The 15,318-nt window shown below is 36.7% G+C and overlaps 1 protein-coding gene across 1 annotated transcript in view; it reads right to left on the bottom strand.

Annotated features, from left to right (window-relative positions):
• Positions 1-8,599: 8,599 nt before the first annotated feature.
• LOC149085658 (nephrin-like) overlaps positions 8,600-15,318 on the bottom strand; it is a 198,015-nt gene continuing 191,296 nt past the window's right edge. Inside the window, exon 22 of the mRNA XM_089232459.1 lies at positions 8,600-9,270. Coding sequence (XP_089088585.1) covers positions 9,046-9,270 — 225 coding nt within the window. The 3' untranslated portion in view covers positions 8,600-9,045. The remainder of the gene's footprint in view (positions 9,271-15,318) is intronic.

Below are 15,318 nucleotides of genomic sequence, written 5' to 3'. Positions count from 1 at the left end.
GAGCTATGCATTTTATGGACACGCATTCCGCATGGACGTATCAGCAATCAACTTGTACGAGAGAGGTTCTTAGTGGAAATGAAAACCTTTTGCATCATTCGCTGAATGTTCCGCGGCATAGCTAAAGTAATTAACTCGACGCTGCGCGTATCGTTACGTCTAATCGCGACAGCATGTAGTCTCTTCGGAATGCGTGGAGAAGAGGGTGTAGGTAGCTTAAATACCGCGACGATCTAGAAGCTCGGACTAGCCAAACAGAATACCGAATCAACTGTCGAGACGCTAGTGAGGAATTTAAAGTATTCCAGGCCAATTTCCGGGTCTTTTCAGGAAACGTGGGATAATCCAGATTCTTCGCTTTAGGATGGGTTTGTGTATGTGTATACAGGGACGACGGAGAGTGAGATTAAAGTGTAATATAAGTATCGAACGTGTTCGCATGTGTGTGTGTGTGTATATATATATATATATACACACACACACACATAAAAGTAAACCGTTGTCTGTAAAGGTTGTTTGATTTCCTCTTCAGCGGAAATTCGTTTCCTGGAAAACGTATTTTCAATGATTCCAGACAAAGATAGGGCTCGTATGTTGCTACTGCTGCCCATGCTACCGTATCGAATACGGCGTGGCGTGGCTCTCAAAGAGCATTGCGATCTGAATGCTTAACTTTTTAAATATGTCTTAGACCAAAAATGCATCACACTTGAAAAATAATATCTTCTTACGTAGAGAAAGATGTGCTCTTGACCCACATTTATTAATACAAGCTATATATAAAACTCGCTGAATATAAGATGCTGATTTATGTTGGAGCGAAAAACCCATTTGTGCCTCTACGGAGACTCGAGCCCACGTCATCTCGTATACCCGACGAGTGTGCTACCAATAGAAGCAGGCAAAATATTTCTTCCATGGAGCGTATATATGCTGAACGGCACAATGCGATGGACGGTGATAGCAGAAGATAATTGCCCCTAAATAACATGTTGATATCATTCACGATGATGTGTCAATCAGTATGTACGTATATCTTCTCCAAGGGCTATTTCATTTGCTTCTATAGCTTACCGAATGAAGTGCTATAGCTTACCGTGTTAAGCCAGGTTTTCCTAGGAGCAGGTTTTTACAGTGCGTGCTGCGTGAAAACACTGATTGGTCAAAAAACATGAAAAAAACCGGAATTTCAGGTTTTTAACCAATCAGCGTTTTCACGCTGCACACGACGGAGAAATTCTACTCCTAGGAAAGCCCAGCTTTAGCGCAATCATCCGGCGTATTTCATCCGGGGTCCCAAAGGGTCCCCAGACTGTTTGTTGGCTAATGACCCGCTTTAAGGGCCAACCACCATCATCAAATTCTGAGTCTGGTCTGGTCTGGTTGTCCGGCGTATTACAGAAAGTGCGTTTGAATCCTCCGTAGAAGAGATGAATATTTATTTCCAGGAAAATAAAAACAGCATCTCTTTACATATACACATACTTTTCTGTATATTTCGCAATCTCTTCTTGTGAGAGAAGCAGGATTTGAGGAATAAATAGTAGTTGAGATTACATGAACAAAAATCATGAGAAGCATATGAAAAAGAAGATTCATGCACGAACTTTATGAATATTTAAATAACGAAATATGGACTTTGTTTTCTTTCTCCTTAAGATTTATTTTTGTCGGTGCATGTTAGGTGTGACATATACAGGATACCAGCGTTTGCTACGACAGCTCATGATCCTATCCTGGATGAGCACTTTGGTGGCAATTACGGATATTAACAAAGATGTCAAAAAACAACCCAAAATATACACTAATTTTTTTTAGAAAAAAATTGATTTCTAATAGAATATTTATATCAGAGGAACCTTGAATTCCTTCTTGGTAATTTTACACACACATCCGGAGAGATCCTTCATTTCAAATGCACCACTATGTATCTTCAAAGAAATGTTTCAAATATTTTTCATTCTTCACTGAAGTTAGATTGCTCATCACTATCGAACAAGACAGAATCGTGAATACTTCAATGGCAATAATGTTTCATATTATATGTGTCATTTTTCTCTTATACGCATCCAAATGATTTATTGTAGACTATAACCCTACATGTAATATTTCCAAAAATTAAGAAATGCTAGGAAGTACAAGAAGTTTCTGTGGTTCCCAACTTCAAGGCGCAAATGCGAGCCGATCTCCCCGTTAAAAAGTCTCGCCACAGAGAGCAACAGTCCTTCAACGATAAATCATTCAATCATAACACTTCACTCATAGTTAGAAAAACTAGTGGCAGATGGCAGCACTATACATAACAAGCATTACAGAGAAACAACAAAAAAACTTCACGTCAGGTTTCACTACACGTACACGCACATTCCCGCATGTACCGATTCGTTGGGGGGTTCCGCGGGGTGGGTGGGGGGTGGGCGGGGTGCATGTGTGGTGTAGTAGTAGTGCCTCCAAAAATGGCTCGAGGATCCATGATGTTCTTAAGTCAGCCACCTCGTTGGGCAATTTGCCTGTTGTGGCGTTGTATTTGTATATTGTTTGTATATTGTATATTAAATAGCATAACTTCAATAATGTTCCAGCGTTTCATGATTAAGATCGGGGAGCGCTTCTTATTTCGTTTTTTCAAGTTTTTTTTATCTATCTCTTATTGAAATCTGTTTTTTATCCTTCCAAATATGGGGTATTAATTCATGCCACAACCGGGAATCGAACCCAGGATCTCTTGACTAATTGCAAGATGTCCTGCCTAGGATTCCTGGTGGAGAAAACCAACTTTTCTTTCCCAAAGTTCACCTCGGTACAATATTCAGAAAATGTCTTGATTTGGTGTTGAAGTATCGTTTGTGTTGGGGACTTCCTGTGAAGAAATACAGCTATAATTCGCATCACCAGTTTGGTTATCTACACAAAAACGACTACCTCTCCTCCTCATCCAACAAGATATTGAATGATGAAGGACGAACATATAAAAAGATGAATTGGTTTGATGACATATGGTATTGTTTTGAATTGGTTGTCCATTCTCATGAGGAAACATTTGTTTCATAGATATTGGATTATACAGTACAGCCCGGAGAAAGAACAACAAAAGATAGGTGTCATTACTCCAAGTGAAACGTTTTCTCAGGATTCTAGCGTTCATGAAATCCGAGGGTAAAGAGCGAAGTCAACGTACCGGGTACTTCGTTATTAAATATTAATCAACCCAATTGATCTACTACAAGAAATAAACCACAGGCGTGTATCAGAGCGACGAAAAGCATCAAGTACAGCACCAGTATAGGCCTTGTTTCATCTCATAACGTCCATCGAAGTGTGTGTTTTCATGTTGTTTTTTTTTACTATATTTATTTATTATTATTTCTCCAGCTGATGCTGAGTAACGCTTGGGAGCTCATCGTGTGTCAAATATAATGGTTTCCTTCTATATTAGATTTGCTTCTTGTTTGAGAAGCCGGAAAAAAAGGCGCAATATATGTACTCACACATAAGGGAAGAAACATATTCGTTGGTGTTATTAACTTTTACGCTGACGGTGTTATGTGTTGTCATTTATCTTTTGACGTGTAACTCTTGTGAGGTCTACGGCCGAAATGTGTAGATGATGATTACGGTATTTTCCCCCCACTTTCTCCATAGGTCGTATCATTTATTATGTGTAATGCGTTATCAAAAAGCGTAAAAACCTAAGGTAGAAAAGAAAAATATTCAAGTATAAATAATCAAATTCTAAGTGTATGCTATAATCAAAGCTCTCGGCGGTCTGAGAGCCGTCGTGGTTAATTATAAACTGAGTTGCCACTTTATTATCACCATCTGACGGTTTTAAGCGAATGAATTATGACATCACATTGTTCTGTAATTTCGGGCATGTGAACGTAATAATCGAACTCACAATCTCCAATATAGATTCGGTCACGAATGTTTTTAGAGGACCAACAAAAAATTATTAAAGATATTCTCGAAGGCTGATTCCCGATATAACGGAATGACAGGAAACAATCTAAATATCGTCTTGTCGAAAATCAATTATCATCCGCCATCTTTCAGCGAGTAATTGGAATTACTGCTCACTCTATTGTTGACTGGATTTTTATGACATTCAACTAGAATTCTCTCACAAGTTGCAATATATATCCGGCAACCAAACAATGGTAAAATAAAATTATTTCCTGTAAATGCGTGACTAATGACCATTTACTTGTACTAAATTAGTTCGTTTCAAATTTTTTGACATTGTGCCAAATTTTGACAGTGTGCCACTTTGTATAGTCTGTGGAATTTGCCTTACTCGTTGGTGACTACATAACACACGATTGCTTTGAAATTTAGCCATGGTAATTATAATGGATTAAAACATGATGCAACAAAGAACGTAAAGCAGAGCAATGACTTAGCGTAGTAAAGATGAGAAATCTATGAAGAAAAGCGAACTCATTCATGCTCTCGATGTTTCAACAAAAAAAAAACTGGTTTGCCAAAGTTATGTCAAATTTTTAAACAAAGAAAAGAAGGGGATTAATATAAATAATTCAAAATTTATGAAATTTTCCTCCCCTTGTAATTTTTAGGTAGCGAATTCACAAATTACTTCTCCCTTTAATGCCAGTCCGCGAAATTGTTCACTTGATTTCACCAGTTCGGAAGTATTAAAAGCTTCAAGAACATTGGTTTATACAACTAACTGTACAATCATTCAATTATATCAGATAAATTACCACTAATGCAGTAAATTCGTATCATTCCAAACAGAAAATCTAAAAACACCAATATGGATAGGCAATACGGATAATACATATCGTAATTGAAATTAAATCAAATACACTTCCTTTACACTGATGTTTTTGTATTAACCTTTAACTTCGTATCATTCACCAATATTGCAACGCAATATTGGGATGATAAACTGATACATTCAAGCCAAGACTGTTTATTGATCTCTTTAGAATTTCAGAAACTCTTTCACAAGTTTCAGATAAAATTCATTCAGATTTGAGAAACTATCTTATTTTAGACTATCGAATAGAAATGATTTGCAGATCCGATGCATTCAGACCAGATAGAGATTGGCCATTTCAAGCTATCTTTGTGTAGTAGTTCTGCAACTACAGGAGCTGTTTTATACCTTATGTGCTCAGTAACGCGATCCATGCTTGATCCTTTAAAACGCATATGGTCTAATGTATCAGTTATAAGGTGTTTCGAGAGTATCTCCGAAACGTAGATTTACACCAATGTGTTCCCATTGAATAGGAACTCTGGATTTATGGCTAACGCATTTTCTATTCCCCCTTATTCCCCTGAATATAACTGAAATGGAATGGTTGAAGTACATTCAGCCGTAAAATGATCTCTATCTTTTCAGCAAACTAAACGGTGGGGATTTTCGTGCATTTATGTTCAATCTTTGTTCACTCTCCAAAAAAAGGTGGTTTTTTTTCATATTGCTCAAATTTTACTAGAGTAACTTCAGGTTATTCATAGCAACATTCACAAATAAATTTCTTATCATGGTCATGAGAATAATCGAAATATACGTTCAGGAAGGCTTTGCTTGTATCGATATCTGTGCATTTAGTCTGCAGGAAAGTAAATACTATGAGCTGGGATGTTGCTATGACGTTTCTCTTATTGTACTAAGTACTTAACTGAAGTAAATTTTGATATACTTGTCTCGTGTGTTCTTCTGATGATCAAACGAGCATCTAGACAATATAAAAACATTGAGTTCCCACGGCTTTTCTTTCATTCATTTTACCTACAAGGCAAGTTATCCACGTATTGTGCAGGCTTTTGGCAACAAATTTGGACAATGTTTATTTGATGTAACGGTGATAAATATAAAAAATCTGGTTTCCTTGTCCTCGTGTTAGAATTAAAATGGGGAAAGACGAGTGGCAGTAGATTCCTATGTGTTCTTTCTCTCTCATTTATGTATAGTAGAAAGTTACATTGGAATATAGAGGAATCAGTAATATAGGAGTATAGAAAGTCGAAAGGGGAAAACAACTTGCGATCACAGGGTTACAATAAATCTTCACGATGAGAAAAGTCTTGTCAAGAAATAGAGAGATGTATGTGTTTTTTCCAATTGTGTTGGGGTGAGATATCTTGTCCCTGACCGTTAAGGATTAGTGTATCAACCATAAACGTCTACGTATATATTTTTAATTCAGCTGGCAGACACAGACAGAACGTTCGAGAAACATTCGAGGAACAAAATTTTGTAAGCTTTGTGCAAATATTTCCTCAAGTGCTTGTATTATTCATTATACAATATGCATTATTTATGTATTTTACAAAGAATAATGTACAATTATTTTTGATTATTTATATGAGGAGTATTACGATTACTGACTGTCTATCTGTGGATGATGCTATGATCACAGTTTTTACTCCAGATTGTTTATTGTATATATGTATATCGTTGTTTGTTATTTTCACCTAAGTTAATAAATTTCCGGATACACCCATCCCCCGGGAAAGCTTCGATATCTCTCTGAGATGGGAAGCGGTGTGTGTCGGGTCCTTCAATGCTCAATGTATTTTTTTCCGAATTTTGTCTGTGTAGAGAGCAGAGTTTGTACTAGTAGCAGAGTAACCCAGTATAAGGCTAATATATATATATAAATTTATTATATTTTTTTCGGGCATTTGTACTTTCTATTCCTGTGACAACGTGAGTTTATCCAGGAGTGATGATTCAATTAATATATTCAAGATCCATAGGATAGACACTTTATCGTGGAATAACTCGCGAACCGTTTATCTTAGAAGCATACTTTCAAATAGAAACTGTATTCAAATAACGTGTAGACCCCAGATACGTCAAAGTAGTTGTCAAAACAAAAACAAAAAATATTTTATTTTTTCAGCCTGTCTATACCTAACCTTGTATAGAACACCTACAGCAGTTAACTAATTGGAGGGAAAGGGGTCTAAAACTTGGTGTTTCTATAGTTTGGAGGCAACCCTTAAACCAATTTGAGGAAATGTAATTTTTGTATTATGAATATTACTGGCATAAACCGAAATAATCGTAACAAGCAGGCGTGTCCTGATTCAGTCTCTGCAAGACCCATTGCTCATTCAAACAAAATGAAAGAATAATATGATACCATACCTTGGTCATGGAGAAGATTAGGTTTCGTGAACATCAATGGGTAATTTGTGAGAACTTGAAAAGGGTAAAATTTTTCCTTGGTCAGTAATTGAGCTAAACGAAATATCCTTGCTCCTTTATTGCTTACGGGATAGCATAGTCAGGCATTTCCAATGGGTAAAAAAGATTGGTCTGCAAGAGAGAATATGGTTCTTCGAGAAAGAAATGCCATTTGTGTGATATTTAATCCTTAGTTGGAGGAGATAGAATCACCTTGTCTCCGCTACATATAAAGCTAGGGTTAGTGAAACTGTTTATGAAAGCACTTGATCAAGATAGTCCTTGCTTTGCATGCATAGAACAAAATTTGCCTGGAATAAGTACAGAAAAAGGTGGAGCTAGATTTTTTTGATGGTCCTCAAATCAGACAGCTCATAAACGATTATTATTATAATATTATTTATGAATGATTATTTGATGAATTCAGAACAGAAAGCGAGGCTCTCATTCGGCCTTGTTGAGAACTTTCTGGATTACCACAAGGCTGAAAACTGTTGAACTAGTAAACATCATATGAAGGTTTATCAATTGCACAACCGTTTCCCTGAAAATTTTGACGATACTAGCGAAAAATAAGGTGAACGATTTCACCAGGACATAAAGACAATGGAGGACTGACACTAAAGTAGATGGAATACTCATGTGATGGCAGATTACTATTGGAATCTGCTGAAAGAATGTGGGAACAAAATTTACTCAAGAACTTCAAACGGAAGCTTTCGGAGTGGAACAGAATAACTATTTCTTCAGTTATTATTTGAAAACCTGGAAACCATAATTAGTGATATTGGGGTTTCAATGCGTAGTCGTAAGCCAACAGTTTTCCATGATACTTCCCATTTCTAATTTTAAACTAAGCCATTGTAAATGTACAGGAACATCTTATTTTCAATTATACAGTTAAAATGTTTTACAAAATTTATAAAGAAAAAGATTTTTTTTCAATTTAACGTCCATACCGTAAGCCTAATTTGATGTGTTTAACTTAAATAAGGAAACTCTCATGTCTGTAAACAAAAGCTGATGGGCAAAAGCTGGCGTCATATTTTGTTTTCAGCGCATGGAATTCACATAAAATCGGTTTAAAAAACCCTGGCACCAAACAATGCACTGCGTATGCTAACGATATTTATCGTTGTATCGAGGTTTCACTGTATTCCGAGTCGAAGAGCTGGTGTCCTTCACATTTATCGGCATGCCAAATTATGCATGGAATTCGTTGTATAACGAAAAGATTATAATGGAAGTGTAAATAAAGCCTTGAACATGAACCGTAAATTTTATGGATGGAAAGGCTCTGTTTATTTACTCACTAAAAAAACTATTGCGGCAAAGCTAATTATGGCACACGCATGTTTTGTTTTTTCCATCAAAAATGTGTGTTCAAAAATTAGTATATTTCACATGAAAAAAGTAGAAAATGATAACATCTCATGAAATCAAACAAAAATTATTTATTTACAATTCACGTGTCACCTCCACCTATAAACGTACAAGCTTGTTGCATAAACACCGACTTTCGAATTATTATTAATACTTTTTTATTTAAATTTCTCCATCAACGGTTTTCTTCTCACAAATATTTTCACAACAACAACAAACACGAGCAGAAGAGTTCGGAGTCCACGGAGACTTCACTCAGTTGCCATTTATAATGATTACAAAAATAGCTAAGGTTTTCTTTCGTCATTTCATATTCCGCGATTTCCTCGAGGAAAACTGTTCCTAAAAGTTTTCAGGCACTTTGTGCGACGGTTCTTCATGTGTGAGTGAGTAGTAGAACAAATAATTGTTTTTTTTTTTCGTACAGATCGATGGTGTCCTTGGTGCTGTAATCGACGTCGTTAGATCGCGCTGCATACCCTCGTGGACAACGGACTTCAGCTGTCTTCGCCGTCACCGTTGATGACAGTTTCGAGCTTCGGCCCGATGATATCTAGAAGTGAATGTCTGATAGGAAGTTCACTTTTTGGCTGGAATGTACTCAGTGTGACGTGCAGTGGGCTTTGGCTTCTAGTGTAGCCGATGTTTATCTCTTTCTCTTGAGCTCGTCCGTATGTAGCCACTTTTGCCGACAAAGTAACATCGCCTTCAGCCGCAACTCTCTAAAAAGAAAGATCGAGAACATAATGAATTCCCCATAATGATACACGTTAAAACAAGAAGTAATATTCGTATGCGTCAAAAGCAATAAACATAAAGTATTTTGAAATCAAATGAGAAATCTACTTTCTGAATAATTATGCCGAGATGAATCAACACCACCTATAGAATTATTTTAATATTATTTATTTAAATTATTTTTGATTTTTTCTCTCAAATTTCACTTTTTTCTCTCGTCATATAGTAGTTAATACAATACATCTGCTATATACAGTCGAATCCCGTTTTAAGGAGTACCGTTATAGAAAAAATCTCGTTTTAACGAACAATTTTCTAATTTCTCAGATAAGTTTAAATCGGAAAAAAGCAAAAATCTGGAATTCCTTTATAACGAAATTTCGTTATAATGAAGTGATTTCTCCATTCTCTTGGAGTTCGTTAAAACGGGATTCGACTGTATAGACAAGCATCACACGTTGGCGATGAAAAAATATATTTGGCTTCTACCAGGCCGTCTTACATCAGCACACCGAGCTTTGGCCAAGGATGTCCGTCCATATCCGAAATGGCCGGACCTATCTTGATTTGGTCGCGCTTCGGGCTTTGGCAGTAACATACATATGATACACCGGAAAAGAATGACATTCTTTTTGAATATCTTCACCTTATCCATAGGTGTTCACAAACAGCATATGTCAGTAGCTCCCAATGGATAAGAGAACCACATGCGGTATCTTATCTTTTTGTTTATAGGAGGTGGGAAAACGCAAAAAAAATTATCTGTAGGTGGTTGGAAGTCCTCCTTCTTTAGTGACGTCACTGAAGAAGGTTATTTCCACCTATAGCCATATCCTGCAAAAAACAGGTAAAGATACCGCATGCGTCGACCTGCTATATCCAATGGCAATAGGTGAAATGGCCTTCTTCAGTGACGTCACGACCTTCTTCTATACGTGGTGTTAAATGAATACCGGAAGAAAGTTGGTCTTAGCATGGTTTAAACCAGCTGTTCTCAGCCTTTTCTGACACCCTTTTCAACGTATAATTTCTATGGTGGAGCCCTGTTTAACTCGAGGTGCCCTTTTTAGTATATTATTTATATGGTACACACACACAGGCGTACGCAGAATGGGGGGGGGGGGGTCAAACAATTTGAAACCCCCAATTTCTTGAGGGTTTCAAATTTTTTTCTTCTCAAAGGGGGGGGGGGTTACGTTTTTCCTACAAAATCTACATATATAAAATTGATTTTCTGTCTGTCTGTCTGTCTGTCTGTCTGTCTGTATGTTCTCTATACCAATCTACAATTTTAGATCGATCGTCGCCAAATTTTGCATATATACCAAATGGGACCTGACTTAAACGATAGGCTACTTTAAAATTTCGTCAGAGCAGGGCAAGTGCCCCGAATGGGCAAAAACTGTCGGGCAACAATGGTTTTTGGCCCTCAACAATCACTTTCCGAACGTTTACTTTGGTTACCGTGGTTCCCTAGCAATGCGTTTAAGACGTGTATATGCCTTTACAATGGTTTGCCATTTCTTCAACGCTGTCAGTATATGTATAATATTTATGCCTTTATAGTGGTTTGCCACTTTATTCAATCCTCCCAGTAATGAGAGCTTTTTGAATAGACACCATCATCAGCATCAGTTTGAGGGTCAGGCAAAGGATGATGCCCCATAGAAATCAGTGTTAAAATTGCCGATTTTACTGTAGAAATGCTGAAATTTTGTGGAGTTGTCTGTCACATCAATATTTTGAAAATTGCATTGAATTCTAGATTTCTGAAATATTGAGTTCGATTAGAGATATACGAAGTCCATGAGATCAAATATGAAGTAATTAGCCGGACCTACTTTTGAGTTGGATATTCATGCAATAACATTGATTTCAACTTTTTATTTATATCTTCTCGAGCATGAAAATTTATGTCTCCGTATTGTCTTTTGATATTCAACTGCATAAATTCATAGTTTAGGATGTTTTAAAATTAATTATGGGCCCGTAAAGTACATCGAAGAAATTCCACAGCTTCAATTAAGCATTTTTGAAAGCTGAAACTGGCAGATTTAATAACTTGAAATTCAGGGGGAGGGAATCGAAATACCTAGCACCCCTTAAAAAAGAAAAAAAAATATATTCGTTTCTATGCTTCTTTAAATCTAGATTTGTTTATTTCATGAAGTTGATGAAGTTGCGCAGGAAGTCGTCATATTGGTTAACTTAGACACGGTTTGCATGCCCCTCAAAGAAAGAGGGAGATATCACGTGATCCAAACAGCCTCATTGAAGAAAACCCGGGCAACGCCGGGTATTATAGTTAGTAACTCTATAATTTCGGCTTGACCCCCGTTACGTACGCCAATGTGACTATACCCGTTAGGCCTCTTTTTTTTGTTGGCTTATTTTGAATGTTGGTCCAGAAAGTCTATTTTCTTTATATTTTCTACACTACTACTACTACTATTACTAAACCACACATGCATATCGTGCATATTCCTCTGCGGAACTCCCAGCCCATTGATGTATGTTGGAATGTGCGTGTAGGTGTTGTGAACCTATTGTGAAGTTTGTTTCTATGTATCGCATGTTATGGTGCAGCAATCTGCTATCTATTTTTAGGAATGTGAGTGAAGTGCAACAGCTACAGATTTGTCTTGTTGTAGGCTTGTTGCTCTCGGTGGCGGACGTTTTTAATGCAAAGATCGATTCATTTCGCACCTCGAATGTGTTCTGGGTGCATAAACTGAAGCCTGTGGGAAATGAGACCCGACAAGGTGTTTCATCCGGCCCACGAAGCGTTTTTAAGGGTGAACAAGTATTGGTAATAATAACAGACACATACATGACAAATATCTAGGCAGAACATATTTCCTTCATAATAATACGAGATCCATGTGAGATACCGTTTATTATCACCAGAAATATTTTCAAATGCAAATGAAGTTGCCAATTACAGAAAGAAAAATGCCAAACGAAAGGTAAGTCATTTGGTAAGCCATAAATGCCATTTACAGTCGAAGAAAGGAAATGTCAAATGAAAAATAATAAAGTAACCATTTACAGTCGAAGAAATTGTCAAGTGAAAAGTTGTCGATTATAGATAAAAACTATAAAGTCTACTTCTAAAATCTTTGCGTTTCGTGGAAAAGGATGGTTACAGTGAGTCAAAATGTAATTAATTCACCAAAAACCGTACATGTTTGACGAGAGAGAATATATATATACGGGATATGTGTGAGATGAATATATTAAATGTATTATAATTAATACCACAAACACATACATTGCATTCACTTTAGTTGTGATAGTAGCAATATAATCACAATATAATTTATAAGCCATGAAAATAAGCATATTCTTTAATTCAAAAATTTAACTAACGCTTATTGAAAATATGGGAAGTAACGGGACATTTTTCAAAATGTTGGGACGCAGAAATTAGTGTCCCTTAAAATGCAAGTCACTGTGTACGGTATACAAATTTCCACACATCTCGCCCACGGACTGATAAGTTTGTGCATCCCTGTCCTAAAGCAGCATTTCTCAACCTGGGGGCCCCCTTTGTGGTCCTGAGACGTTAGTGCCCATGGGTGAAAATCAAGTTGAAGGGGAGAAGCTACTGGCTGCTTAGGGGGCCACACTGTGAAAAAAATTCGGTTGTAAAGAAAAAAGCTTTTACACTGGGGGGGGGGGGGGGGTCTCGAGGGCATAAGTTGCCTCAAGGTACCTCATGATAATGAGATCTGATATCACGTATTCCGAGAATAATTATGTACATTTGCAGGCAGGACATCTTCAGGCCGTCTTAAACGAATCATGCCCCCACCCTGCCAAAGTATCCTTGCTTTTTTTAAGGCCCCTACCTGGCAAAAAAAATATCACTTCAATTTACATTCTCATATTAAAACATTTCTAACATATCTCATTTTCATGAAGCTCCTTTGCATCTGAGGACTCCGGACCGTGCCCGGGTAGGTAAATGCATTGAGATGACACGCCATCCAGGCAACCCCCATAAGAACATTCAATAAGTAGGAAGGTCTCGATCCTGGATGAGAGTGGTGGAGGGCTCTGGATAAAAAAAAGTGGGGCCACAAGGAGAAAAATGGTCCAAAGGGGACCACGCACTAAAGAAGGTTAAGAAACACTGCTCACTTAAAGTGTTAAAAAAAATTCAAAAAAACTTTTTGCCATATTTTTTCTGCGTAATTTTTACATTATACGTTAAAAATCAAACGGATAACTATTTGAATACGTCAATTTGTAAATGCTACTGCAAAATCTCGAAGTTGGCCACTTCGCGAACGAACCGGCCCAGTTAATCTGGCCAATGTCTGAAGTTTGGGCTTTCGCCAGGCTTTAGCTGTCTCCTATATGTCGATCCCTGTACATACCTATGTATTGATCACTAAGATATCGATATTCAGATTCTTTTGATTGTCAGGGATGCCATATAACTACCATTCTACATCTCATTACAAAATACCGACTCCTTTGATTTTTATATACTTTTAAGCTATTTACAAATTTATGAAACACCCTGAAATGGAATGGATTTATTTTATTTCATTTTTTTATGTTTCAAGTATTCATATTGGATTCGAAGTGAAATCATGTCTTTTTTGAAAATAGATGATAGTAAGTTATTGAAAATGATTTTGCAAAATACACTCGAATCCCGTTTTAACGAATGTCGTTATAGCGAAAATCTCGTTTTAAGAAACAACTTTCTAATAAACCAAATAAGTTTAGATAGGAACGATGCATAAAAACTTGGAATTCCTTTATAACGAAATGATTTATCCTGTCTCTCGTTATAGCGGGATTCGACTGTATTTTGCAAAATCATTTTCCATAATTTCCTAATGCAATTAACAAACTTGTATTTATTAAATCGATAATATTATTACACACATTTTGCTACAGTACTACTGATAATCCACGGTATATTAAAATTTAAATCTGTTGATATATTTTTCAGCATTTTTATTTAAGATTGATGATTTACGCACGTTTTCGACACAGAAGAGATCGAAGAAAAGTTGAGGGCCGAAATTTCGTGCATTAATCTTACGCAGTGCCCTCAGTTGACAAAAATTTGAATCTTCTTTGTGAGAATAAATATTTTGCTCTACCACCATTAAAATATTTCACTTGCCTTAATTTTCATTGTATTTCTAATCTATTTACGAAATTATGGTACATCATGTACATAGTTTTTATCTAAAGATGGTAAATGATAATGAATAACTCCATGGTATTAATAGCGCAATCTTGATGTGGGTAGTAGATATTTCTCTTACCGACAATAATTCGGTAGAATTCACGGCTATGAAGGCCAAGTTGCAGTAAAAGTCGGTTATAACGACAGCTCAATCAGAGAAAAGATTGTCGTTTTATAACGGAATTCTCGTTACATACAAACGAATTTTAATTTTTTTGGACTGTAGAAACAAATAAATGTAGGGGGGGGGGAATTCACGAATTTGTCTTTCTTTTATTTTGAATTACTTTTGCTGAAATATGTATCTAGAGCAGTGGCTTCCAACCTCTTTTAGGCCATGCCCTACCAAAGCAGCTCTGAAATACTGATGCCCCTGTATTTTTCTCGCGGGTACCCCCTCCTCGGTGAAACTTCATAGTACCATATCATATGTTTTTTTTCTTCTTCAAATGTGAGACCCATTGCTTTGCCTCCTCGAATTTCAAAACCAGAGGTCCTTGTCCCCCTCCCGATTTCTGTCTACTTTTACTTAGTCAAGAGTAGTGGTTCTATCTCAATCAAGGGTCATCCGAGAGACTTCAGGATGCTCCGTGAGCTTGGATGAGAAAAAAAAATTAAGTCATTGTCTTTACATTGCGATATATACACAGAATATCATGTTTTAAAGGAGGCCTTCCATCTTTTGGCATCCGTTAATTTTATCTTACTGGTGCAAATTTTCCATGAAACACAAAACATCAAGAACCCTTGGTCAAATCCTTTTTACTGAAAGATAAAAAATAAAAGAAATGATATATATATGTGTGTGTTTGTGTGCGTG

This window comes from Pholcus phalangioides, unplaced genomic scaffold, assembly GCF_987345545.1.
Source record: "Pholcus phalangioides strain wild (caught in Gottingen) unplaced genomic scaffold, Ppha-v1.0 ptg000006l_1, whole genome shotgun sequence".
In the NCBI taxonomy this organism is placed as follows: Eukaryota; Metazoa; Arthropoda; class Arachnida; order Araneae; family Pholcidae; genus Pholcus; species Pholcus phalangioides.
The sequence above is the reverse complement of the archived record's forward strand: the minus strand, read 5'-3'. Positions and strand labels throughout refer to the sequence as shown.